At 37.6% G+C, this 25,983-nt stretch overlaps 1 protein-coding gene across 1 annotated transcript; it reads right to left on the bottom strand.

Annotated features, from left to right (window-relative positions):
- Nucleotides 1–2,801: 2,801 nt before the first annotated feature.
- TARS1 (threonyl-tRNA synthetase 1) lies at nt 2,802–25,730 on the bottom strand. Its single transcript, XM_068535208.1, has 19 exons — nt 25,550–25,730; nt 21,810–21,890; nt 19,808–19,998; nt 16,171–16,294; nt 14,502–14,623; nt 13,886–14,003; nt 13,412–13,476; nt 13,249–13,327; nt 12,069–12,215; nt 10,827–10,925; nt 9,337–9,503; nt 8,194–8,356; nt 7,952–8,089; nt 7,513–7,590; nt 7,294–7,394; nt 7,093–7,197; nt 5,467–5,539; nt 3,781–3,895; nt 2,802–3,339 (listed from the first exon to the last, which is right to left on the bottom strand). Exons 1-19 carry the CDS (start codon nt 25,565–25,567, stop codon nt 3,191–3,193), a joined length of 2,133 nt encoding a protein of 710 aa, XP_068391309.1. The 5' UTR covers nt 25,568–25,730; the 3' UTR covers nt 2,802–3,190.
- Between the last annotated feature and the right edge of the window lie 253 nt (nt 25,731–25,983).

Raw genomic sequence — 25,983 nt, 5'->3', positions numbered from 1 at the left:
TTTACTGCAGTAAATCATTTTGCAATATTTATGTGTATCAAATGATCACACTGTACATCGTAAACTTATTACATGTATGTCAATACTTCAATAAAGCTGGGGAGAAAATTGACTTTTGGGAAAACTGTAATGAAAGGTATAAAAAAGAGCTGTTTAAGTCAGATACTCAAGGAAAACATTTTAAAAGAAAGAAAAAATTAAGTCCAAAAAAAAGTTGTACTAGGAAAATATAATCACAGAATATGATTTATTAGACCATAATATTTGTGGACATAGTAACAATAACACCTACTATGTATTTAACAAACAGTTGAGATATATTAGGATGGAGAGAGGAAATAAACAGGTGTAAATTAAAATCCACATCTTCTAAAACAGTAAGTAGGAAGAAGCGTTCCAAAAGTGATGAATCAGAGAGTAATGTATTTAGAAACAGGAACAGAAGCCTACACCAGCATGGCTAAAGTGGTTGCCTGGGAGCATGGGAATCAGATGAGGGTCCAAAGTACAATAGGCTGGTTTCCTTATAGGCCTTTTACTACAATTTGATTTACCTTCTCCTCAGACTGTGCTCAGCATCAACTTGGAGCTCTTTAGATGCAGGATCCCAGGACCCAGACCTACAGAGTGAATGTGCATTTTCACGCTATCTCCTGCTGATTCCCATGTCCAGTACAATTTGAGAAGCACAGTCTAGCAGTCACAGCGCAGATGTCTGGGGATGTATAAAGGTGAGGAAGTGAAGCAAGTGGATGCACTGGGCACACGAGGTCACCAGGGGTTGTGTGACCTCAGCTCACCGTCCCAGGTCCTTCGCCCTTTCACTTGCCTAAACCATCTTTACCTGCCTGTTCAGTACTCCTGACTTCATGTTATGTCTCTACAGATTCTGGTTTAACCTGATTGTGGTTTTGGTGCCTGTTTTACACATCTTGGTACCTACTTTATTTTTGGTACCTATTTTACTTGACAAAATCTGTCTTCGCAGATGTCATTGTTCTCACATAGTTCCTGTCTGTGTATTTCATTACCAGATCATATAACTCTCAATAGTCATGGCAATTGGGTTCTGTCACTTCTTTTTTTTTTTTCTTTTTGGCCGAACCGCAGGGCATGTGGGATCTTAGTTCCCCGACCAGGGATCAAACCGGTGCCCCCTGCAGTGGAAGCATGGAATCTTAACCACTGGACCGCCAGGGAATTCCCAGCAATTGGGTTCAGTCAATTCTCCATTATATGCCAGAAGAGATCAGAAGGGTACAACGATAGAAGTCTCTGCTCTCCAGAAAAGAGAAGGAAAGGAAAACAAAGCGAACTACAGACATAAGAGCTTTGATGGGATAAGAGAGTGGTCCCCTATGCTTCCACTGGCAGTGGGGACAAAGCTAAGGTGTCAGTTACAAAGAGGAGTCTTTGATTCCCAGTCCTGCCTACCTATGTCTTTATTATACTTTTATATCTTAAGTTTTGTAAGATTTATGAAGCTCCTCCAAATATTTCAAGAAAATTATTAATATACAAGCCATTTGTTGCTTTAAGTGTAAAATAGGTACTAAAATAATCTACGTAAACCGTAGTTGGTCTTTGGACTACATTATTACAGAAGCCATTTAAAATAATGCTGTAATATGAGTTTTTTAAAACTGAGGAAAAATCCAAACTAAGATACTGTGAATTAAAAAAAAATAAAAGTCAAATACAGTTTTAAAATGAATCAGAAATTTTGGTGTCATGACTTGAGAATGCAAAGTTCTGGTTCAAATACAAAATTAGTTTCCCAAGGATAAGCATAGAAGTTAATTACAAACCTATCAAAGGCTAAGTTATAAGACAGTCATAAGCAAGGCTTAATTATGAAGTTTCAGGAAAAAAAAATCCCTATGATTAAAGATCTTATCTCCTTTATTAAAGTGAGGATTAATTTATGCAAATGGGCTCTGCTTTGAAGTTGACCCTAGCAAACAAACTGCTGGAGTTACTGGCGAACTGACAAGATGTTGTCTTTTTAAAATAACTAAAGAGGAATTGATACGTATCCACATAAGAAATTCCTTATTTTGTGGTGTTCTCCCAAACACCATTCAATGGTTTTAAAAAAAAATCATAAATTATCTTTTATGAGACAACAGGGAATTTGTATAAAGGATTCTATGGCTCAGAACAGTCTGCCATAAACACACATTTCTTTTTTTTTTATTGAAGTGTAGCTGATGTACATTATATTGTACTATTATATTATATTGATGTACAATATTATATAAGTTACAGGTGTACAATATAGTGATTCACAATTTTTAAGGTTATACTCCATTTATATTCATTATGGAATGTTGGCTATATTCCCTGTGTTGCACAATATATCCTTGTAGCCAATTTTATACCTAATAGTTTGTACCTCTTAATCCCCTACCCCTATTATTGCCCCTCCCATGTTCCCTCTCCCCACTGGTAACCACTAGTTTGTTCTCTATATCTGTGAAGCATGCATTTCTTTGAAGACTCATCCTTCTTCTTAAAAATTTGTGCAAATCTACTCTAAATTAGCTTCATGGTTGGTTTTAATTTGTTTTAAAAAGTTTGTATCCCAAAACCATTAAGTGACATTCCTACACGATGTCACCTTATGACTGAGAAGCAGGCACCTGGTTCATACACCAGTTTGAGAACAGCAGTACACTACAGATTTTACCCCTCCACCCAACTTACATCATTTGTATTATAAAAGATGAAAGATAAATATTGAATCACGCAATTTGTTCCAGGTAGGTTTGCATGGACACAAGGGACAGAGCGGTTGAAACTTACGTGAATGAAAGTTTTTATTTCTATATCATAATCCAATTCTAATCTTTCTTTTCCATTAATCAAATTTGAAAAAATTTTTATTTTAGCTGTATTAAATTTACAAAAACATTCTTCCACATTACATCAGAGCATTCCTGTTTTTATTCCAGTGCTCAGAAATTTAATGAATAAAATCACTTTACTGTGTCACTTTTAATTACCTCCCTCAAATACATATTTTCTAAAATCTGTCTAGGTCAAAAAAGGTTGATCCTGCAGCCATCTCTGCGGACTCTGCCAAACTATTCCAAGGTCAGTAGAAGCTGATGTTTTCAGTTGTACAAAGTTACTGTTAAGGAGACATGCTCATTCTTTTCCATTGAGCCAATCTGGGCAAAGTTCTTCCTTAAAATTCTTCTTCTGCCTGTTTGCCGTGGGACTGCTTGAGCCGCTGGAGCCGCTCGATGGTCTCAGAAATAGTATGTTCTCCGTGCACCTTGTTATCTCTGGTACGGATATTGACAGTGCTGCTGGTTTTCTCTTTCTCACCAACAACTAAACCAAAACCCACAAAGTTTTGTTAGGTGAAAGGACTCCTATTGAATATTGGAACAGAAATCCACCCTGTAGCTTCGGATTCATTAAAATGTACAGGTGACCAAATCTAGTCGTTAAAAAACAAAACAAAAAACCCCAACTCACCATTCTGCGACGACTAGAACTGCTGTGTTTACCAAGTCACTTAATCCAGCCAACTTAATAAAAATTCACCATATGAAAAAATAGGAGGTGAAGGGGAGATTTTTAGACAAACCTTTCAGGATTACTCTTTTTCAAACCAAAATGTTTCTTTGTTACATCAACAGAACAAACATACAGTTTGAGATCAGGACTGGAAAGAACTACTGATGACCGCAGTTCTCTTCAGCCTAAGTCTCAGCATTTCAAGTTTTCCTAAAGGTTGGCAGGTTTTCTTTGGTGAGTCTCCTTTCTTACCTAGGATGAAGTTATACTGTGCTAACTGTGCGTTTCTGATCTTCTTGTTTAATGTACAGCCCGGATCCAGATCAATGTCCACCATGAATTTAGCATCGTGGAATTGTTGCCGTACCTATTTAAATAGAGATACAGGATTCTTCAGATCTAAAATCAGAATTATATTTTGATCTTAAATGATTTTATTTAACAAACAATTTGGATAATCATGCCAGCATTAAAAAGGAATGTTAATAGATATACTGAAGCATATATTATTGTGACTTAGAACTACAAAACTATATACTCTGCTCGAGAGATAAATTGTGAATTAAATTAAATAAACTAGCTTAAATTTTCTATCCATCTGACAACCAATTACCACTAATATGACAAAAAGATCTGAATGAACCATTTTTATTTCACTAATAGGTTGTTGTGCCTTAGTGATCATTAACCAATGAACCTCCTGGGATTTTATAAGTATGCAAATTTCAGAAGGGTTCTTACTTAGTTTATTAGAGTGCCAGGATAAGACTACACTCTCAACTGTAACCTATTTTAAAGAATAAAGCACCAGTGTCTTTTTTTTTTTTTTTTTAACATGAGTCCTCTGCACATGTGAGTTGAGCTATTCTGTAATTGGGGAGGAAGCCTGGTAATTTTAGGCTGTTTAACAACTGTGGTCTCTAGTCATTAAGTATCAATAGCAGCGCTCACCCTCTCCTCCACTCAATATAACCAAAATCCACCCCACATAATTCTAAATGCTACTCCACCCCCAGATGGAAAGGAGAAAGTCAGTAGTATCTCCAGTTGAAAAGTGAGTTAACTAATACAGACTTTTTTCCTACTGTGTGAGCTTTCTTAATGCAAATACGATAAAGTAAAATCCATTAAACATGGAGCATAGCTGATTCTGATCATTTCTAACTAAAACTACCGTGTGCAGTAATAGGAACACAGTATATCTTGAATGGTTTGCCTATCAGCTAGTTTAATGATCATTTATTTCTTAAAGACAGTTGAGACCCGAGTGCAATTTATTCTGATGACCTGAAAACATGGTGGTTTTGATGGTACAATGTTATTCGTTGATACTTAGATTTTTGTCTGTTTTAACTAGGCAATTTATTACTTTGCCAGTTATGAAACAATGCTTTTTTTAATAACATAGCTTTTGATAATTTGAAATTCCTTAGTATGAAATTGTTGCTATAACAGAACAGATTGTTGTAGTCTTTAAGGTATGAAGTATGAATGGATATTTGTACATCTGTTAGTAAGGTAGCTTTTTGGTAGGTAAGGCAAACATTGCTCTGTCATGCCATTAACCTGAAAAAACGTTTCAAATTAAAGAAATGTGTATAGAAACAAAGCAAAATTACTGAGTCAAAGAGCAGTTTAAACTGCACTATGCATTTGAATTTACATGTCATACTGAGGCATTTGCTATTTAGTAATGCTAAAAACTAAAAAATACAAGTATGTACAAAACACTCTCTAAATTAAGTCTACTAACCATGGAACCACATAAAAAACCATTAAAGAGGTAATATGATCTACTGAGGCTTACCACAGACTGAAAATAGAAACATTTCTCTATATCGCAAGCAGCATGATTTACCAAGAATACACATAGTTTATGAGATTTGAAAAGCTGAACGACAGCTCTTAAGTTTAAAGTAAGTCATACTTAAGGATTACCTTTTGGGCATATTCATCACATGTTGGTCCCACGGGAACCACCATTACCTGGCGAGGAGACAGCCAGAAGGGCCTTTAGAAGAAATTAAAAACATTTAATGTGGATTTGGGCACTTTCCTCAACAAGGATGGCACATTTCTTAGTTTACTCTTCAGTACCATTTCCTGAAACATGCAAGGCCCACTTTAAAAAACTTGGCTTTTTTTCAATATCCAAAAAGGACTAAAGGGAGATTCAGGAGCAGAAAACTAACCCTAAATCAGGAAAATCTGTAACTTGCTTGTCTTTAATTTGTCTTGCTAAGCAGATATAGCAAAGCAAACAGAGGGCAGGGACTACACCCCACAACTCAACACATCAGGTAACAGAACACCATATGCCTGCTGCTAGAGGGCTTAACACAGATTAAGAAACACTTAGTGATTCAAGTTATTTTACCCAAAAAGTTATTTTGTTCAAGTGTTATTACTTTTTCTTCACTGGGGGACAAAGACTGTACCTTCAGTTTATTCAAGATCCATTTTGCAGGATTCAACAAATTGGAACCGATAATAACTGGTGATGGTACTTGGTAAAAATGAGTGTGTTTTCACTACTTATTAAAAGGTGACCCCATCCTCAATTCTACCTTTCAGGTATTTCAGGTGTCCAGTCCCTCCCCATGCTGCAGACATCAGGCCAGTGTTTCTCTTCGTCACTCCTCTATGTTCAAGTTGTTTTGTTGCATTAGGGAAAAGGCTGGAGTAGGCACTAAATTCTACCCAAACTGTGGGCTTTCCCCCACCTACTACAGGTTTCGTAGAGCAGTTATCTGAGGATCCCCCTATTCTCTAGACTGTACATAGAGGATGTTGCCCACATTTGATCTGATTTCATGAAATATAACTAAAAGGAGATTAGCTTATTTCATTTACAAGTATGACACCACCACCCCACCCCATGTCTGAACTAACCAAATTACAAATGAAACTGAGATGACTGCGGTGTAGTCTATCAGGCTCTACAAAATGGGTGTTTTATAACCATGTGCTGTTTTCAACTGCCTTTACAAAATGTGGGCCCAGATAAAGCTGCTTAGAAAATAAAATGCAAGTCATTGTGCTTATATCTTGCCAGCAGAAACATAAGCTTCTAGAAATAGGACACAGAAATGGTGATCAGTTTGGAGTCTGTACTTTCAATCAAAAAAAAAAACCTTGGCTTCTAAAGCATCTAAAATACTTGTTTATTATGATCAGCAACACTGAACAAAGCATTGCTAAAAGCCTACTCTTGTTTACTCAGACAAAAACATCAAAGTTTATAAATTCCCGGAGTTACTTGAAAAGCAATCAAAACAATAAGCTTCTTACTGAATAATAATTCCTAGTTAGAAAGCATTTATATAATATTCAAACAAATCAAGTGCTAAAATAAAAATAATTACTCATAACATTCATAGAGCTAAAAAGTTTGGGTTTAGATTGTGATTCCTTACTCTTTAGTGAACACTTATCATTAATTAGAAGTCACCAACTAGAATCATTCTTCCTTTCCATCATATAACTAAATTGGACAGCAGACATTTCTGACAGTCAATTTACACGGTCCAGACAAAAACAGAAGGAAACAATGACAAAAATTACCATTTGCCCCCATAGTTTTCAGTGAGGATAGCAATCATTCTTTCCACTGACCCCAAGATGGCTCTATGGACAATCACTGGCCTTTTCTTATCATCACCATCATGGCTAGAAAGAAAAGATTTGTTTTGCTTTATTATATATATATATATTCCTTTATATGTCCTTGAAGAAGAATATTCAGAGCAGACACTAGAAACTCACCTTACAAAAGTAAGATTAAATCTAATGGGCAACTGAAAATCCAACTGGATTGTTGCACACTGGTGGTACCGACCAATGGCATCTTTAATCTGTATGTCAATCTAAGAAGCAAAGATTGGGTTGTATTAGGGTTGAATTTTTTTAAACTTATTTTAAAGTAATCTCTTCTTCACCCAAAAATGAAAGACATATTACTCTCAAATGGACTTTGGTACTGACCTTTGGACCATAGAAAGCTCCATCTCCAGGATTTAATTCCCACTTTTCACCAAACTCATTCAGACTGTTTTCAAGTTGCTAAGGATAAAGCAAAATGATTTTAACTTTTGTTCAAATGCAACTTCTTCCAGCCTAATTTGAGACTAAAAATACTACAACTACTTTCATGCATCACTATTCTTTGTTTTACCATTTTGTCCACCTAGACATACTCATACACAAACCCCTTTAAAGGTTACAGCTTGATGACTGAAAGAACATTCAACCATTTCTGAAATACAAAATCATAGAGAAAAAAAAAACTAGCTTATACAAACCTAGAAACCATTTCCAATTTTCTTTTGCTTTTATCCATTTAAAGAGGCTTTGCTTTCTCACATTATGGCGCAAGCCAATTTCAGTCAAGCAATATTGAAGCACGCTGAAAATCACCACTTACTTTCTCGGCTTGATTCCATACTTCAATATCTCCAAGGAATTTTTCCGGGCGAGTAGACAGGTTCAGTTTAAAAGAAAACCCAAATACGCTATATACTGTACGCAGAAAATCCAAACAACCTTTTATTTCATCCTCAATCTTTAAATTAAAAAAAAAAAAAAAAAAAGGGACACAGCGGTAATTAATTTTCCTCAAGTTTTGTGACACTTCTTTTCAAAGTGTTTCACCCCAGAGTCTCATACCTGCTCTATGGCACAGAATATGTGAGCATCATCCTGCTGGAATCTTCGCACCCGAGTGAGTCCTGTGAGCGCTCCCGACAGCTCATTCCTATGAAGCACCCCAAAATCAGCTACTCGCAGAGGCAACTCTCGCCAGGATCTTGGCCGATGATCAAACATAAGGCTAAAGAAAACAGAAAAGTAAAATCCACTGATATCTAATTTCACAAGAAGAAAACTGCTTCTGTAATACTATAAGGAAGGCTGTCAAAAAGCTACTGGTTCTAGTTGTTCACACAAACAACACTTTTCAAAGTCTGGGTTTCATACAACAATGTAAGCACTTGCATGAATAAAGTAGCAAATAAATTATAATACAACCATCCATAACTAAGAGAAAATAAAAAATGTATTCCCATAAGTCTCGAGTCATAGCCTTGAGCTCAATCTCTATTAATTTGAGGACTGCCTTTAAGGCTCATGGTTTAAAGAAAATCTTAGCTATATACAAATCATTTCTATCAGCAGAAACTAAAGTCTGTACTTTCTTGTTGTTCCCAAAAGTGCTTCAGTTCTCTTAGTCTGAAAGTGCTTCAGAAACTTTGAAGAATCTGGGAAAACTCAGAATGAACTTGACCTTGGTTCCCTGACCTACAAGCTAGTCCCCTCGTGGAGACTCCTCTGTCTCACCCCTCTGCCCTCGAGGTCTTGCTACTGGGAGCAGTGCTAGGAGAGATGACGCAGCTACCTACAGCCACAGCTCTCCCTAGTCTGCCGCCACGCTGCTCTTCACCCAACTTTCAAGGATAGAAAGTGAGCGGCCTCAAGGCAAGGAAGATTTTCCAAGGAGGTCAATTCATCAGCAGTATTTTGATACATGTTTCTTTAAAAAAAAAAAAAAAAAAATCTGCTGTGCCCCACATTCCGTCTCCCCTGTTCTGTATCCTGCCTGTTCACTGCTGCTACCCCAGTTCCATTCTTGAATATCTGTAGATCTGAGGATCTAGCTGGGCACAGAAGATGTTACAACACCACAATGATGATGCATTTAAACACTCTCTTGATTACATAATTTGTTTTTCACAAAATACTTTCAAAGGAGGGAAAACAATCTAGGACTGATTGCCAAGAAATCTTTGATAGAAACTCAAAATTGCGGAATACCAGTGTCCCGGGCAGTTCATGGGTTTCAGAGCAAACAGCTCCTTCTCCACCTCAAAGGAGAACATGTTGTCGCTGTAGTGCTGCCAGTGGCCCGAGGTCATCCAGAGTCGGCTGTTGTAGATGTTTGGGGTGACCACCTCCTGGAATCCTCGTTTCCTATATTCACTCTGTTAGAAAACAAATACAATGCCTATGTAAGGAATAGATGCTTATACTTCTGGTGGAAGTAAAAATTTCAAGAGCAATTTTATACTATCTAGTAAAGTTCAAGATGTACATCTTATAGTCTAGACACTCCACCTGGAGGTATACACCAGAGAGGAAGCTCCTGCACATGCACATAACGAGGCCACTGCAGCACAGCTGGTAATACGGGAGAACGGGAAACTACATCAGTTCCCCCAGGAAAGAAGTGAACACTGTGGTAGTTATATGACAGACTCATACTTAACAACTGGAAACAAATTGGATCGGTACCTATCTAAAATGAAAATCACAGTGCAGACTGATATACAATGAGACTTCATGTATGTAAGTTTGAAGCACACAAACAAACACATAATTTAGGGTACATATTTATGGGGTAGATGTAAAAATAACATGGACAAAAAGGATCCATCCATGCTAACTTCTAAATAGTAGTTTCTTCTAGGAAAGGAGGGAAATGGATCAGAAAGGAGTCTCAAAGGGGAGGTTTTTTCCCCCTTACTATATACGTATTACTTTACCTCAATTAAAAAATCTGAAGCAAATATAACCCAATGCAGTTACGTGTTAAATTAGGTGGTGAGTACAGAGATGTTGGCGGTATTATTCTCTATAAATGTATGCTTGAAACACTTCATAGTTTACAAACAAAAAAAGCAATGTAAAGATTAACTTGCTTTTTCTAGGAAGATAAAATTGAACGGTCAGGGCTTCCCTGGTGGCGCAGTGGTTGAGAATCTGCCTGCCAATGCAGGGGACACGGGTTCGAGCCCTGGTCTGGGAAGATCCCACATGCCGCAGAGCAACTGGGCCCGTGAGCCACAATTACTGAGCCTGCGCGTCTGGAGCCTGTGCTCTGCAACAAGAGAGGCCGCGATAGTGAGAGGCCTGCGCGCCGCGATGAAGAGTGGCACTCGCTTGCCACAACTAGAGAAAGCCCTCGCACAGAAACGAAGACCCAACACAGCCATAAATAAATAAAATTAAAAAAAAAAAAAAATGAATGGTCAAAAAGCCACAGTGTAAAGGGTGTAAAGGGTTACAGGCCCCACTTCAAGCTCACCAGCTTGTCTCGTGTGTACACACCCACGTATGTGGACAAGATCATGTATTAGGGGGAAAGAATTTTTTAAACATTTTATGAGACCTAATACGTCCATTTTCATTTATTATTTGAAATGTTTTGTCTCAAACAAAAGATTATCTTTCCCTTTGGCAGATCTTATTTAATAAAATCAACTTATGTCTTAAATCTACAGAAGAAAGTAATGAATATGGTTTACCCTGATGAATTCAATAAGTGTATTATAAATGTAGGCTCCCTTCGGCAGGAAAAAGCAACTTCCAGGGCTGAGTTCATGGAAGAAATACAGTTCTTGGTCCTGGGTAAAACAAAAGCAAAAGAAAGTTTATATATGTATATAATATCAACATAAATTTCAGGGTTCTTGAGTTTAGAATATGGTCATGATGCTTCATATTATAATTGGTGCCATTCCCAAATCAAGGAAAACATGCCGACATTTCTGGTGTTGCAGGTGCTTTACCACTTAGCACAAGTACATTCTCTGACATTCTCTGACTGTTACATTCCTGAATCCAGTCAAGTTTACCCAAGAGTCACATGGAGCAAGGGTCTTAGTTCTCTTCTACTATGCACAGCAGGGGTTTTCAGAGTCTTAATTCCTCAAAGCTCAAAGATTCTCCCTCCCTTTTTTTCTTTTTTCTTTTTTTTTTTAAAGTAAGAACAGCAGGAAGGAGACTGAGAAAAAGACACTGATAATGAAATAGAAGATGAGAAGAAGTTGGCTAACTTTGGGTCATGGTGAAAGAGGCACACCCTCCTACCTTCTTGCCCACCAAATGCCCAAGTCCTCAGGGAGGGACCCCACCAATTGTTGCCGGCCTCCTTCCTGCTGGATCTTATTTCAGGCAGTCAGCAGCACAGGACAGTGGATGCTGCCTCCTGCTCAAGCTTCACAACCTAACAGCCGTGACCTGACGCCCAGCACAGAGTAAGCACTCTTCTAGAAGGGAGTATTTTTACCAAACCTAACTGCCAGCTTAGAAGACAGTCAGGGGTAGAAGAATAAGGAAAAGGACACCACAGAATCCATCAATGACTTGCTGTGTCATCTTGGGCAACAAGCAGATGAATCCTCCTGGGACTGAAGTTTCCACATCTCTAAAATAAGTCAGTGAGACCAGGGGATTTCTAAAGCATCTCCCGGCTCTATGAAATGCTGCTATGCTGCTATACTTTTTTTAAAGAAAAATGTAGGTCATAGCATTTGTTCTCAATAAAAGGAGTAGTCAAAATGAACTTCTGTGCGGTACTGAACACACTCTAGAAAGATAAAGTGGACAATGAATAAGTAATTTTCAGCTTTCACAGGACAGTACAATAACTACTGAAAGCTACAGCATCTCTGCAGAAGTAAATTCCTGGTACGTAATACAATTTCAATTCAAATGAAAATAAAGAAAACTCAGTCTACACACATCATTATTCTTTTTAAACATACCCTTCCAATTTTCCTATGATCTCGGTTTTTAGCCTCCTCTTGGAACTTCTCCCATTCTTTCAACATTTTAGGATCTGGGAATGAAATGCCATAAATTCTCTGCAGAGTCTCCATATCTGCCTTGCCTTCCCAGTAGGTGGAGGAATTCTGAAAAGAAGGAATAACCATGAGATAATATTCAAATTTTTTTGAAAAATAGATTTATTTATTCATTTTGGCTGCGTTGGGTCTTCGTTGCTGCACGCAGGCTTTCTCTAGTTGTGGCAAGAGGGGGCTACTCTTCCTTGCAGTGCACGGGCTTCTCATTGCAGTGGCTTCTCTTGTTGTGGAGCATGGGGGCTGTAGAGTACAGGCTTAGTGGTTGTGGCGCACAGGCTTAGTTGCTCAGCGGCATGTGGGATCTTCCTGGACCAGAGCTCAAACCCGTGTCCCCTGCACTGGCAGGCAGATTCTTAACCACTGCGCCACCAGGGAAGTCCCCAAATTTTTTAATATCTCATTTATTTTAAGAGTTAGACGTTTTTTCCCACAGTCACATCATGAGTCAAATTCATATTTAGTCCTTATGACAAGAAAAATGGCACAAAAAGTGCACACGTAGTAAGGCCTCGCTAGGGTGGTTGTACTCATTCCACAGCACAGAGCTGGCTGCTTAATGCCCTTGAAATTGCCCAGCCCTCAAGACCCACTCACGCCACAACTCCACGAACACGACTGACTGCAGGGGCACCTCCCACAAGATGATTCAGCAAAAATGGAAAACCAACCAACCAGCCAAAAAAAAAAAAAATTTGACTGGCAGGATTAGTTTGGTTAAAAAAGAACAACTTGGGTAATTACTACCTTAGACATACAAAAGGCAAGAGCACACACTCCTACAGTGAGTCTCAAAGCTTTTAGAGCCACAATGGCCCATGACTGTGATTTTGTAAATCCTCCAAATCTCCATCCCCGTGTGCTCTGGTGACGAGTGGAGTCACTCAGTCACTGCTTGAGAGAATTTCAGTTAAAAAAAAGGCTAGTGACACGTAGTGCCCAGTCAGTAGACAGCACGAGAAAAAAATCCACCCTTAAATATGCAAGAGAAAAATGGCTGAAAAGAGAAATGAATGCAAGTTTAAACATACATCTTTAGTAGACAAATATGTTTATATAGCGCCTTCAAAGTTACATGGCTTACTTTGTGTATTTTCAGAGTCTTGATTTTGCCAGTGTGTCTGACATGAGGACCCCGGCAGAGATCTATCAAGGGGCCACACCTAGAGATAAATTAAAAGGAATTTTGACATAGACTTAAAATGACATATACACCAATGGTATTTAATGACACTTGATATTCTCACCTATAGACTGTGGTAGTTGGAGTATTCACTTTTTCGTTCAATATCCTGCATTTGAACTTGTTGTACTGAAAATAAGAAAAATTATTTTTTAAATAACCATCCTTTAATTTTTACTTCTAAATACTATAGCTAAAATACAATTCAAAGTACATCTAAGCACCGTATGAATATAAATGTCAGTATTTCATGTTTTAAAAACATTTAAAAACTGTTAAATTTTTCTAAAGAACTTAGTTCACTAAGCCCCAATGTGCTTTATTTTTTTTAATTAATTTTTATTGGAGTAGTTGCTTTACAATGTTGTGTTAGTTTCTGCTATACAGCAAAGTGAATCAGCTATACATATACGTATATCCTTTTTTTTGGATTTCCTTCCCATTTAGGTCACCACAGAGCATTGAGTAGAGCCCAATGTACTTTACGTAACATTAATGAGTGAAATAAAAGTGGAGGCCCTGTTACAGTTCAATTTACCTTAAACATTTCCAGTAAAGTTTCCTTCTTAACTTCTAATCTTTCAAAAGCTTGTTTTTCTTTAATGATTTTCTTACATAAAGCCTCCAAAGAAGAGAAATCATTGCTGGACACACCCCTGAAGAAGAAAATATAATTAATCTCTTTCCATTCCATTCCACTCACACCGCAGCTTGGGGGAACATTTCTTTAGAATACTTCAAGGGTTTTAATATAAAAAATTAGACCCCTGCATCATTTATTAAGAATTTTAAACTAGACACTTTTTATAAACTGTTTTCATATTTTCAGTGGCTTTGACCTTGGTCATCATGAAGACCATTCCGACTAGTGAACACTCCTCTAACTTTATAACTGGGTTTAAAGAACAGGAGAGGTCCAAGCTTCATTTTATTTCCCGACATAGCTTAGGGCTCCACCTCCACTGATCTAGAAGAGAGCTCTCTACTACTTCGTGAGTTACTACAACACTTCAAGTTTTGTTAGTGGGAGTACTTGGTGACTATGAAGCAATAAGTTTTATATCATTCCTCCTTAATTGAGAACTCTTTAAAAATAATGTATGGACCCATAGTAATTCAGATTTTATTTTTCTTTATCCAGTTACATAACTTACCCTTCTTCAAGGTACATGTCGTAATAGAATCCATTTTCTATTGGTGGACCGTAACATAAACACCCACCATAGACTCTTTCCATGGCTTCACCCATTATGTGAGCACTCGAGTGCCAATATACCTGAAAATCAAAGAAAAATGGGGTGGTTTGAGTCTGGGCATACAAGCTGTAAATTAATTTGTTTGTTTTGAAAGACATATAAAGTTTATTATAAATAAACCTAAGACGTGAAAATCTAAATCTACAAATCTATAGATTGCAGTGTGATTCTACTCGGAGCCAAAATAATTTAAAATAATTCTAATTACTAAATTGTATTTGTACCTTAGAAATTATCTGGTTTAGTTGTTTTCAAACTAATTAAAATACAAATTTAGCATCATTAATTAAACGGGATGGATTTTGTTTCCTGAAAACAACAGGCACTCACAATGTGACTGTCTTATTAACTGCCATGGCCCCAGGGTCTTTTGAGTCAATCCCTGGAACTGACTCAAAATATCTGAGTTGGTGGTCTGGAACTGAGCCCGCAATATCTCTGAGGTATGTGTGTATATTATATATAGATGTATATTTATCTTTCTGAAATAAAATGAAAAGTGACAAAATTCAAAAAAGTCCCTAAGAATACAACTAGAAGATGCTGAAAATTCAGAACACTATTATTTGACCTCATTTAATGCTTCTTGTTTAAGCAGACATGGCAACTGTGATAAACAGTAACAATTTCCAGTAGTTTATCTTTAAATTTCTCTAAAATTAGTAAAGGCTATGCTCTGGTCTTTACTTGGCTGTGGAACATCACTTAAGAATTATATCTGCTTTTCTCTTATTGGCCCCAAACAAAACTAAGATGGTACAACTTGACCCTACAATACAATTATAAAACCAAGGACAAACACACGGGCCTTGAAATCAAAAGGTAGTACTTGGTTTTAAGGCGGTAATTCAGATGAGACAGAATATACCCAAAGCAATGTTTTTAAGATTAATTAGTAAGGTACCAAAATAAAGATTTTTAAAATTCTCATAAAAACCGTACACCTGAAATTAATATTGTGAATCAACTATACTTCAATAAATAAATAAATAAATAATAAGTAAAATTAAATTCTCATAAAAAACTTAAGGACTCCAGAATACATTTGAAAACCACTGATTCACATACGTAAGTAAACCATTGTCACTAAAACAACGTATTTTACTTCTTATATGGTATTCCATCATGGGGAAATAAGGAGAAAACTTTGCCATCAAATGCAGATTGATTTTTACAGTGCTTTCAGCAGATCTGCATTTTAAGGTAAGAAAAATACAGAAATCAATTGCCCAATAGGACGAGAACTTTAAATCATGTTTGAATTTGTTAAATATATGCATCTTGATTAAGTGTTGACTAATAATGTAGAAAACAATTTTTACTTGCTTAATCAATTTTTAATAAAATTCCCAGCACTTTTTCCCCACTGAAGTATCTAGAGTAAAAATAAACTTGAATAAGTGCACTTCTTAATTTTATAAGACAAGCATTTTTACTATGTTTCCTACATGAAAGACAAAATGAAGATTTCAAATATGACAATGAGACATCAATCAACTTTAGCCACCCACTGGCTTTAGTAATAAGCTGGAAAAGACTGCAAATGTGAATCTGAATAAAAACTTACTGCTTGAGCTTCCTCGTCCTCAAACTTGAGAAGCTCCAAGGTACAATCTTCCTCCAGAGGACGGTCTAGGTCCCAGACGACTTTATTCACTTTAGCAATAACAGTGTTGTCAGCCAGGCCTTGACTTTTTAAAAAACATACACACATGTATAAAAACACAAGACTCTAAAAAAGAATTTTCTGCAGCACAACAGTTAATTTGAGAAGAAGAACAGGAAAATAAACATTATATACCGGCATATCTCTCCTTTTATTGCACTCTGAAGATACTGCATTTTCTTTTTTTTTTTTTTTTGTGGCAACCCTGCATCAAGCAAGCCTATTGGCACCATTTTTCCAACAGCATTTGCTCACTTTGTGTCTCTGTGTCACATTTTGTTAATTCTCACAATATTTCCAAACTTTTCATTATTATTATATGTATTTGTTATGGTGATCTGTGATCAGTGATCTCTGATGTTAGTACTATGACTCACCGAAGGCTCAGATGATAGTTAGCATTTTTTAGTTATAAAGTATTTTTAAATTAAGACATGTACTTTTTTTTAGACAAACAACTGCACACTTAATAGACTGCAATATAGTGTAAACAACTTTTATATACACTGTGAAACCAAAAAATTCGTGTCACTTGCTTTACTGTGATACTCGCTTTATCGTGGTGGTCTGGAACTGAGCCCGCGATATCTCTGAGGTATGCCTGTATATTATATATAGATGTACATTTATCTTTCTGAAATAAAATGAAAAAGTGACAAAATTCAAAGAAGTCCCTAAGAATATAACTAGAAGATGCTGAAAATTCAGAACACTATTATTTGACCTCATTTAATGTTTCTTGTTTAAGCAGACATGGCAACTGTGATAAACAATAACAATTTCCAGTAGTTTATCTTTAAATTTCTCCAAAATTAGTTTTCCATAAAGCCAAGCTATTTAGATTCCAAAGGAAAAAAAGGGGGGTGGAGGTACTTCTAAATAACTTCTCTGCTTTTATCCTGCTTGAAATCTATAACAGATCTTTCCTTTGAGAAGCAATGCTAATCTCAGAATTCTGCAAATGCCTAAGATGATATTAGTTATAACAAATATATAGGTGAAGTGAAATACTATTTAATGAAACATTTTATAATACGGATAAAATGTCATCTAAATATACAGGACACAGTACAAAAGACAACTCTCTCCTCAAGTGACGAGATGTCAGACCCACCAAGTGTAGAAGTCGCAGGAGTTCTGAGGAGGGGAAAGCAGCACAGGTCAGAGTAGTCTGGACAGGCTTTAAAAAATAAAGTAATGAGGGGATGAAGCATCAAAAGATTTGGACAGGAAGAAAAGGAGAGGAGATGGCACTTCAAATGTTGAGAATGGGCATGGATGCAAGCAGAGATATAAGTTAGGAGAGGTTCAGGAAGCTGCGTGGCTCAAGCAGAATTGAGTAAAGTTAGTCAGATTATAGATGTGAATGTGCAGCTAGAGAAATGACAGTCTATAATAGTCTAGCAGTTTCCCACCTCAAATATTTTCAAACTAATATGTTATGACACTTACACCGCAATAAAAGTTTTAATTCAAAAAAAGAGAAAATTAGTTTTCCAATTGGCCACTTGATAAATTACAACATAATCTGAAGAACAATATTGTAGCATGTAGAGAAAAAGTTCTTGCACTAACAGGAGCCTGGATTTTAGTACTGACACAGCTACAATCTCATTGTGCAACAACGGAGGAATCTTTTAACCTCACCTGCGAAATTCTCTCTCAAGTGAAAGGCTGAACTGATATTTAAAGGTCTATCTAGTTACTTATGATCTCACATGGAAACTTGCTTAACATGACAACTTTCTTACTTCCTTTGGAGTAAGGCAGAAGTACTTTAGGTAGAAGTTACTTGTCAAATTAACAGCAACATTCCATTCCTTTTGTAAAAAGACCAGGGCATATACCAGTACATAGCTCATGGGCCTAACTGCTCCGACTCCCACCAGTTGCATAGTAGGCTTACCAAGAATCAGCTGTGATGGTTCCCAAATTTGTTTATGTGCTTGTTATTTTATGTCTTAGGTTCAACAATATGAAATTGATGATAATCAACCTTTTTTTTTTTTTTTAAAGCATCCCCAGTGACCAATGGCTGAGAATCCTCTTATTAATTTAATTTAATTTTTATTTTTGGCTGTGTTGGATCTTCGTTTCTGTGCGAGGGCTTTCTCCAGTTGTGGCGAGCGGGGGCCACTCCTCATCGCGGTGTGCGGGCCTCTCACTGTCGTGGCCTCTCCCGTTGCGGAGCACAGGCTCCAGACGCGCAGGCTCAGTAGTTGTGGCTCACGGGCTTAGTTGCTCCATGGCATGTGGGATCCTCCCAGACCAGGGCACGAACCCATGTCCCCTGCTGCATTGGCAGGCAGACTCTTTACCACTGCGCCACCAGGGAAGCCCATCAACCATTTCTGACAATTCATATATGATTTCATTTGTTTCAGCTCAATATGTAATTACTATAAATAAATAGAAATATACAAGTAATACAACGAGGGAATTACAGTTTCTTGGTTTGAATTACATTCAAACCAAGTTGAATGTTTGGGAAGGCTTGATAAAGGGAAGTCACTAAAAAAATATTGTCAAGTCAGGTGTGGATGAAACAACTACACAAAAATCTGGAAGGATTCTGCACTCAGATGGCTTCTCAAGTGTGTTAAGATAATGTAAAAGTTTAATTAGCACTCCACCCCCCAAACTTTGGCCTTATATACATATTAGTGAATAAATGTATATATATGTGTTAAGTTAAAATGTTTAAATGGCGGTTGGCAAACTTTTTCTGTAAAGAGCCATATAAATATTTTAGACTGCAGGCCATACATGGTTTCTGTTGCATATTCTTAGTTGTCTTATTTATTTACTTTTTTTAGTTGTCTTATTTTTTTCAAACCATTTAAAAACACAAGAACGATTCTTAGCTCTTGAGCTGTACAAAAACAGGCTATAACCAGTTTGCCAACACTTGGTAGAAGATACATGTATCAATTTATGCCTTCCCAACTTTATCACTTTTTTGATAAACTTACCAACTATTCATCCCAATCATATTAGATTAGGAAAGCATTTACTCTATTACGAAGTATGCATCTAATTCTCAGTTACCTGAAATAACTTCTCCCCAGCCCAACAAAAGTTTTAACATTAGCTTTATAAAAATAGTACATTTTTTCATGTGTTAGTTTCATATATTTCATATATAGTTTCATAATATATTTCATATATTAGTTTCTTAACTTTCCCATTTTGAGATGAGCTACCTTCATTTTTAACTTTAAAACTGAGACTTTTTAGTCAAAATAGGTGAAGTACTCTCTACTTGGTTATGTGACATTTTATGATCAAAGTAGAAGAATTATATAAAATCTTTTGTAAAATAAGACCAAAGTTGACTCTTTCAGATATTAACTTTGAATCTTGACTATAAAGCTCTACATTATTTTGATTTTTTAAAAATCCCAAATAAGGTAAATTAAACAATAAAAACATTGAACAGGAACATAAAAATATTATGAGGATAAAATTTGGCAAGATAGAAAAAAAAAAAAAAGTTTAGTTACAAACAACAGAAGGTCAAGACAGGTATAGCTTATACCTAATTCCACAAGCAATTTTATATGGTGTAGTTTTCCAGGATTCTGCATCCAACTGTTTACCATCAGGCAGGGTGACTTTAATTGGCTTGCTATCTTTTTCTGCTTTTTCTGCCAGAATGGAATCGTGGTCTGCTTTTAGTTTATTATACATCTCAAGACGTATGTTAATATATTCAGGCCAAGGATTCAACTGCAAGACAACAAATGAAGAAATAAATGATCAGTACACTCTTGCTTTCCTTTTTAGACAAGTGGAAGAAATAATAAAAATAAAGTTTATCTTATATGAAGTAGTGCTTTTATTGTTTTTCCCTTATACAAAATTTCCTTCTCATTTCAATCATATTTTTTCTTGGCCTTCAATTTTTTAAATGGAAGAGCCTTAATATCTTTATAATTCCCTCCGACCACAGTCCTTCCCTTTCCTTAGTCATTTAGGTGCTCTTTGGGGGCTTTTCATTAAATTGTCACAGGGGTCCATAATCCTCAATGAAGAAGCATCAATAAATTAACTAAAAGCTCAGAGCCTATCATTCTACAACCCTGCTCTGAATCCCTCAGGCCAGAGCACATTACCTGGTCCCACATACTCAGACATCACTACAGTCCTACCCACCCACATGACCATCTGTATCTTACTGCAGTTTATCTCCACATCCATTTGGCACTTCCTGATCAGAAGAACTTAGTGTCAAACTTAATTTATTCAACATTCATGGAGCAGATATTCTCTGTGCCTGGCTCTGTGGACGCAAGAGAAGAATAAGACCTGCCCACTGCCCTTAGAAGGGGAACAAGACAAGTACACAAATGATGGGAGCATGGAGGAGGAGGAAAGGTCTTGGACATCTCACTGTACACTTTTTTTCCAGACAGATCATTTAAAACATATATAATCAACCACATGTCACATGCACAATTCTCTATTCAAAAAAGTCCTCTAATTATACCCTTTGTTTCCTATTTCCAGGCTAAATCTCAAGCTGTAACAGAACAGCATGTACTACTTGTATTAAAAGTACAAAAAAGAAATTAGGGAACATATGCATTTTCTTACTTACTTGCAAATTCTGAAATTCACAATCAACAATTTCCCACAATTACCGTGGGATATAATGGACAAAACATAACAGAAGCGGTTATGCAGGGCTCTTGGCAACACTCAGTGATTCTTGATCACCTACAAACTTACCCTAAATTAAGTGGAAGCACTATAAATTTAGCAATGCAACATTTATAAAAACAACTCTTTAAAGTCAGTTTACTGTGTTGTAGCATACTTCTTAAAAGCCTATTCCTTTGTCTTGCATTCTGGTCGTTTTCTAAAGAGTCTCTAATAAAACGGTTGCAATGACAAAAGCAAAAAGTCAAGCACGGTTCACAGCAGTTCAACTTCAAAAACTAAGTAGGAAGACAAGCTTAACTGCCTCCTAAAGCAAGACCCAGGAACCAGGTCAATTCTGGGATGACTCTTGAAATGCCAGTTCCTTTTAGTGTGAGCCTGGTGAACTGAAAGCCTTTTCTCTACACTTGAGAAGCATCAAGGAGATTTGTCCTGGCTTAAAACCAAACTCCAGTGGCAGGTCCAGGTGGAAACAGTGCTAATGGGGTGAAGGAACAAGGCTTTCTTTGGTTTCTGTTGTAGTCAGTAAAAGCCCAAACACCAAGTCTCTTAATGTCTCATTGAATGAAATGGTCAGACAGCTAGCATTTGACCTGGCAACTAATTACCACAGTCCTCTTTTCACCAACTTTTGTTCTCTCTAATATCTAATCCCACAGATTATCTTACAATCATACTTCAGTTGTTTTCCTTTTTCAATAACAAGTAACTGCAAGTCTTTCTTCCCCTCTCAGAATTTCCTAATTCTTCTCCCTGATTTTTCCATCTAGTGCCATCTTATAAACCCCACGAAAACCATTAGAATCTTGCATAGGATGAGTCTGAGACAGCTCCCTGCCTCTGTCAATCTTTGATGACAGAGCCCTGAAAACATTTACCTCTGCTCGACCTCCATCCCCAGAGCCTTCTTTGTTCTTCTTCTTGTTTCCTTCCTTTCGTTTCTCCTCACTGGCACCTACCTAAATAAGCAAAAAAGACATGAAGGTTTTTCATTTTAATCTCATTTGACACCCATCCATGCTGCCTCCAGAAAAGTTTTGGGGATGTTATTTTAGCATCTTTTTTTTTTTTTAAGTGGAAATCTGATTTTGAAAGACTAGAAAATTTCACCACTGTCAAAGACAAGTTAACAACTTACAATAAAGACAAGCCCTAAAAAAGTAGAAGAGTTACTTGATAATATTCAAGTCCTCAAATTTCATTCATTTTACCTGTTCACATGACTCTCGCTTCAGGTTTAAATGGACATATACTAAATATATAGCTACAAGAAGCATGCAATTTATTCAGCAGTATTTTCAGAAAAAAAAAAACTCTAATGCAATATATATCCTTCCATTCCACAAGTACTACCCAGAGCCTCTGAGCTCACAGTATTTTTTTTAAAACCCTGTAGAAGAAGCAAACATAAGACCCAATCCCTACCATGAGCGAACTTAATCTCTTTGGGGAAACTAAGGCATACATATGTGAGAAACTCCTGGAGGAGAAAAGAACACAGCTGTATACTCTGATCAGATGTCAGATAAGCTAAGACACCAGTAACTGTTAGGGCTTTAAAGAACTTTAAAGGATGGAGAAGATTTCAACAGGCTGGATTTTGAGAATGGAGGAAATTTCTTTCTAGGTGTACACAGAAAATTATTGTTGGAAATGTTAGAGAGAGAGAGAGAGAAAAAATTACTAAACCTTTTAGGAAACACTGTCAATTAAGACAGACGAGGGCTTAGACAGAAGCAAGCACTAAAAGTTACCATAAAGATGTGGACTTCAATTAGAATTCAATTCAATTCAATTCCAGGAAGTCATAGAAAGTTTTACAGTAAGTCCTGTGCAAAAAGGCAACCAATGGTAAGAACTGGTCTTACCAGTGGTTCTCAACCAGAAGCAATTTTGCCCCCAGCAGACACCTGGCAATGTCTGGAAACCTTTTCAGTTGTCACAACCAGGGGTGGGGAGCAGGGGGAAGGTGGGGAGGGCGGTGTGGTGTGGTATGTACAACTGGCAGAGAGTGGGTAGAGGCCAGGGAGGTTGCTAACCATCCAACAACACACAGGACAGATTCCCACAACAAAGAATTATCCAGTCCATGGTGTCAAGAGTGTTGAGGTCAAGAAACACGGAACCACATTATGGGATACTCCAAAGAGTATCTTCTCAGAAACAAATTACTTACTTCTTTGTAACTGCTCAGATAGAAACATCCTAATGCAAATTTCACTACATAAAGTTTTACAGTTTACAAAGTTCCTCCACAGTCACATCTGATTCTCATAGAAACACTGTGAGATGACTATCATTATTATTCCCATTTTATAAATAAGATTAAATTTTTAAAAAGTTAGATGATTTTTCTAGGTTCAGAAAACCTACAAGTGGCAGGAAAAAATGATACCCACCCAGATGTTGACAGTGGTCAGCTCTAAGGGGGGATGTTATCATCAGCAGTGAAGGAGTTTTGAGGGTAGAACTGGGGATGTGACGGGGGGACTTTTGTTTCATATATTTTTTTGATCTTTTTTTGAATTTTTAAAAAAGTTTTATTAAGATATATTTCTGTACCATAAAATTCACCCACATAAAGCATATAATTCAATGGTTTTTAGTGCACTGACAGTTGCCCAACGATCACCAGGATCAATTTCATCACCCCAAAAGGAAACCATGTATCCATTAGCAGTCACTCCCTGTTCTCCCCTCTCCCCAGCACTTGGCAACCACTAATCTTTCTGTCTCTACAGCTTTGCCTACTCTGGGCATTTCATATAAGCGGAATCATTCAATATTGGTTTTTTGTGACTGGCTTCTTTCAGTTAGTATAATGATTTCAAGATCATCCATGTTACAAGTATCAGTATTTCACTCCTTTTTATTGCCAAATAACATTCCATTATTTATCCATTTATCCCTTGTGGACATACTGATTGTTCTTTTCAATTTCATAAAACTTATGACTTGTATAATTTAAAAAACACAAATTTTAAAAATATGACTCCAAATTTCATGTTGAGCTAACACTTCCCCCACTCCAGAATTCATGATTTAATGAACTTTTAAGGTTCATTTATAGTCAATAGATGAACAATGAACACACCTTAAGTCCATTCTAATCAAGTAAAGTACTAACCAACATTACAAGCTTACCTGCATGCCTTCACCATACTATATGATTAATGTAACTAGTCAAATATAACAGGTGAAAAGAAGGGTAAAAAGGGACTTCCCTGGTGGCGCGGTGTTTAAGAATCCACCTGCCAATGCAGGGGACACGGGTTTGAGCCCTGGTCCGGGAAGATCCCACATGCTGCGGAGCAGCTAATCCCGTGAGCCACAACTGCTGAACCTGTCCTCTAGAGCCCGTGAGCCACAACTACTGAGCCCACGTGCCACAACTACTGAGGCCCGCGCGCCTAGAGCGAGTGCTCCACAACAAGAAAAGCCACCGCAATGAGAAGCCCGCGCACCGCAACGAAGAGTAGCCCCTGCTCGCCACAACTAGAGAAAGCCTGCGCACAGCAACGAAGACCCAGTGCAGCCAAAAATAAATAAATTAAAAAAATAATTTTTAAAAAAAGGGGTAAAAATTAATTGCAAGTCTGTATAGATTTAAAACAGAAAGAGAGGGAAATAATTCTATTTCTCTGATTAAATGTTTTTGGTTCTGGTCATATGGATATTTGCTAAATGAACAGGAATAACGGTAAAGAAGAAGAGAATTAACATCAAGGTTTTTTGTCTTCTAAATACCTCTACATTTTACAAATGAGGACAATGGTGCAAAGAGAGTAAGTAATTTCCCATTTGTACATCGCTAGTAAATAGTAGAGCCAGGGCGTTAAAATGGATCTCTCTGGAACCCTGAGGCCCATTTCACCTTTCCTATAACAAGTGAAATCATGATAGGCAACTGTTCTTTACTTCCAATGAAAACAAAACAAAAATGGGCGAGTTTACATATTATATGTCTACGTAAGAGCAATCTAAAATTTCAACCCAAAAGTTGGTACACAGAAGAGGATTGGAAAGATGTTCCTAAGCAAATTATGACACTAAAGGGAAAGTCCAGAGGTGAAATGAACATTTATGAATGGGATAAGGCATGCCTCCACCACCACGCAGGGAAGTGTGTAACCTTTCTAGAGTTTGTCAGCTGGGGTCATCCGGTCTCCACCATTTATTATAAACCACCCTAAACTTGGGCAGATCTCGATGACTGGGTTTTCCCTTCCTTAAACTGGGGCTTTTTACCCGTACGTGGTTTTAAAAGTAAATGAGGCTCTGCAACATTCTTCCCGACTAAGGTGAGCCACAGACCCTAGTCTAGGAGTCCGAAGCCCTAGATTCTAATTATGTCTCGGCTTCTAATTAGTTGTGTGGCTCTGAGCAAGACACTCACTCAAGGTCTCAGTGTCCTCATCTAAAAAAGGATAGACCCAGAGACGATCTTAAGCCCCGCCCTGCTTTATCAATTTGAGATTCGTCTCCAAAGGGGGCCCTGACTTGTCCGGGAGCTCCATCGCCCGCCTCGGGCTTCTCCACCCCCTCCCTCCCCCGGTTGGGCAACACGGGTACCAGGAGGGCCCCAGCCCGGCCACCAGGCTCCACTCAACCCACTCACCGACTTCTCGTCTCCCATTTTCCCTGAAGGGCTACTGGCCTTCTCCTCGGACACTGGCAAACCACTAAGAGAAAACTAAACCCCAAAACTTCGGTCAGGAGGAAATGACAGTGGTCGCCAGGCAGAGGTGGGTTGGAACGCCCAGGAACACTGCGCTTGCGCCACGTGGCCGGCAGGGACCAGCTGATGCAACAGGAAAGCGCCCAAACTCCGCCTCCTAACCTGATGGATGACGGGCAGCTAATCGACAACGGGGAATGGCGGGGCCTCCTTTCTCTAAACCAAGCTTGTCGGGCGACAACCCTCCTAGGAAATCAGGGTGCGGCGGGGCGGGAGAGGAAACTACACACGCTAAACCTGCACTCTCTGCCCGCGAGGTATTGAGCCTTCCCCAGATCCCAGAAGTCCGCAATGCGCGTGCGCCTTCTTTGGTC

Source organism: Eschrichtius robustus, chromosome 2, assembly GCF_028021215.1.
Source record: "Eschrichtius robustus isolate mEscRob2 chromosome 2, mEscRob2.pri, whole genome shotgun sequence".
NCBI classification, from domain to species: Eukaryota; Metazoa; Chordata; class Mammalia; order Artiodactyla; family Eschrichtiidae; genus Eschrichtius; species Eschrichtius robustus.
The sequence above is the reverse complement of the archived record's forward strand: the minus strand, read 5'-3'. Positions and strand labels throughout refer to the sequence as shown.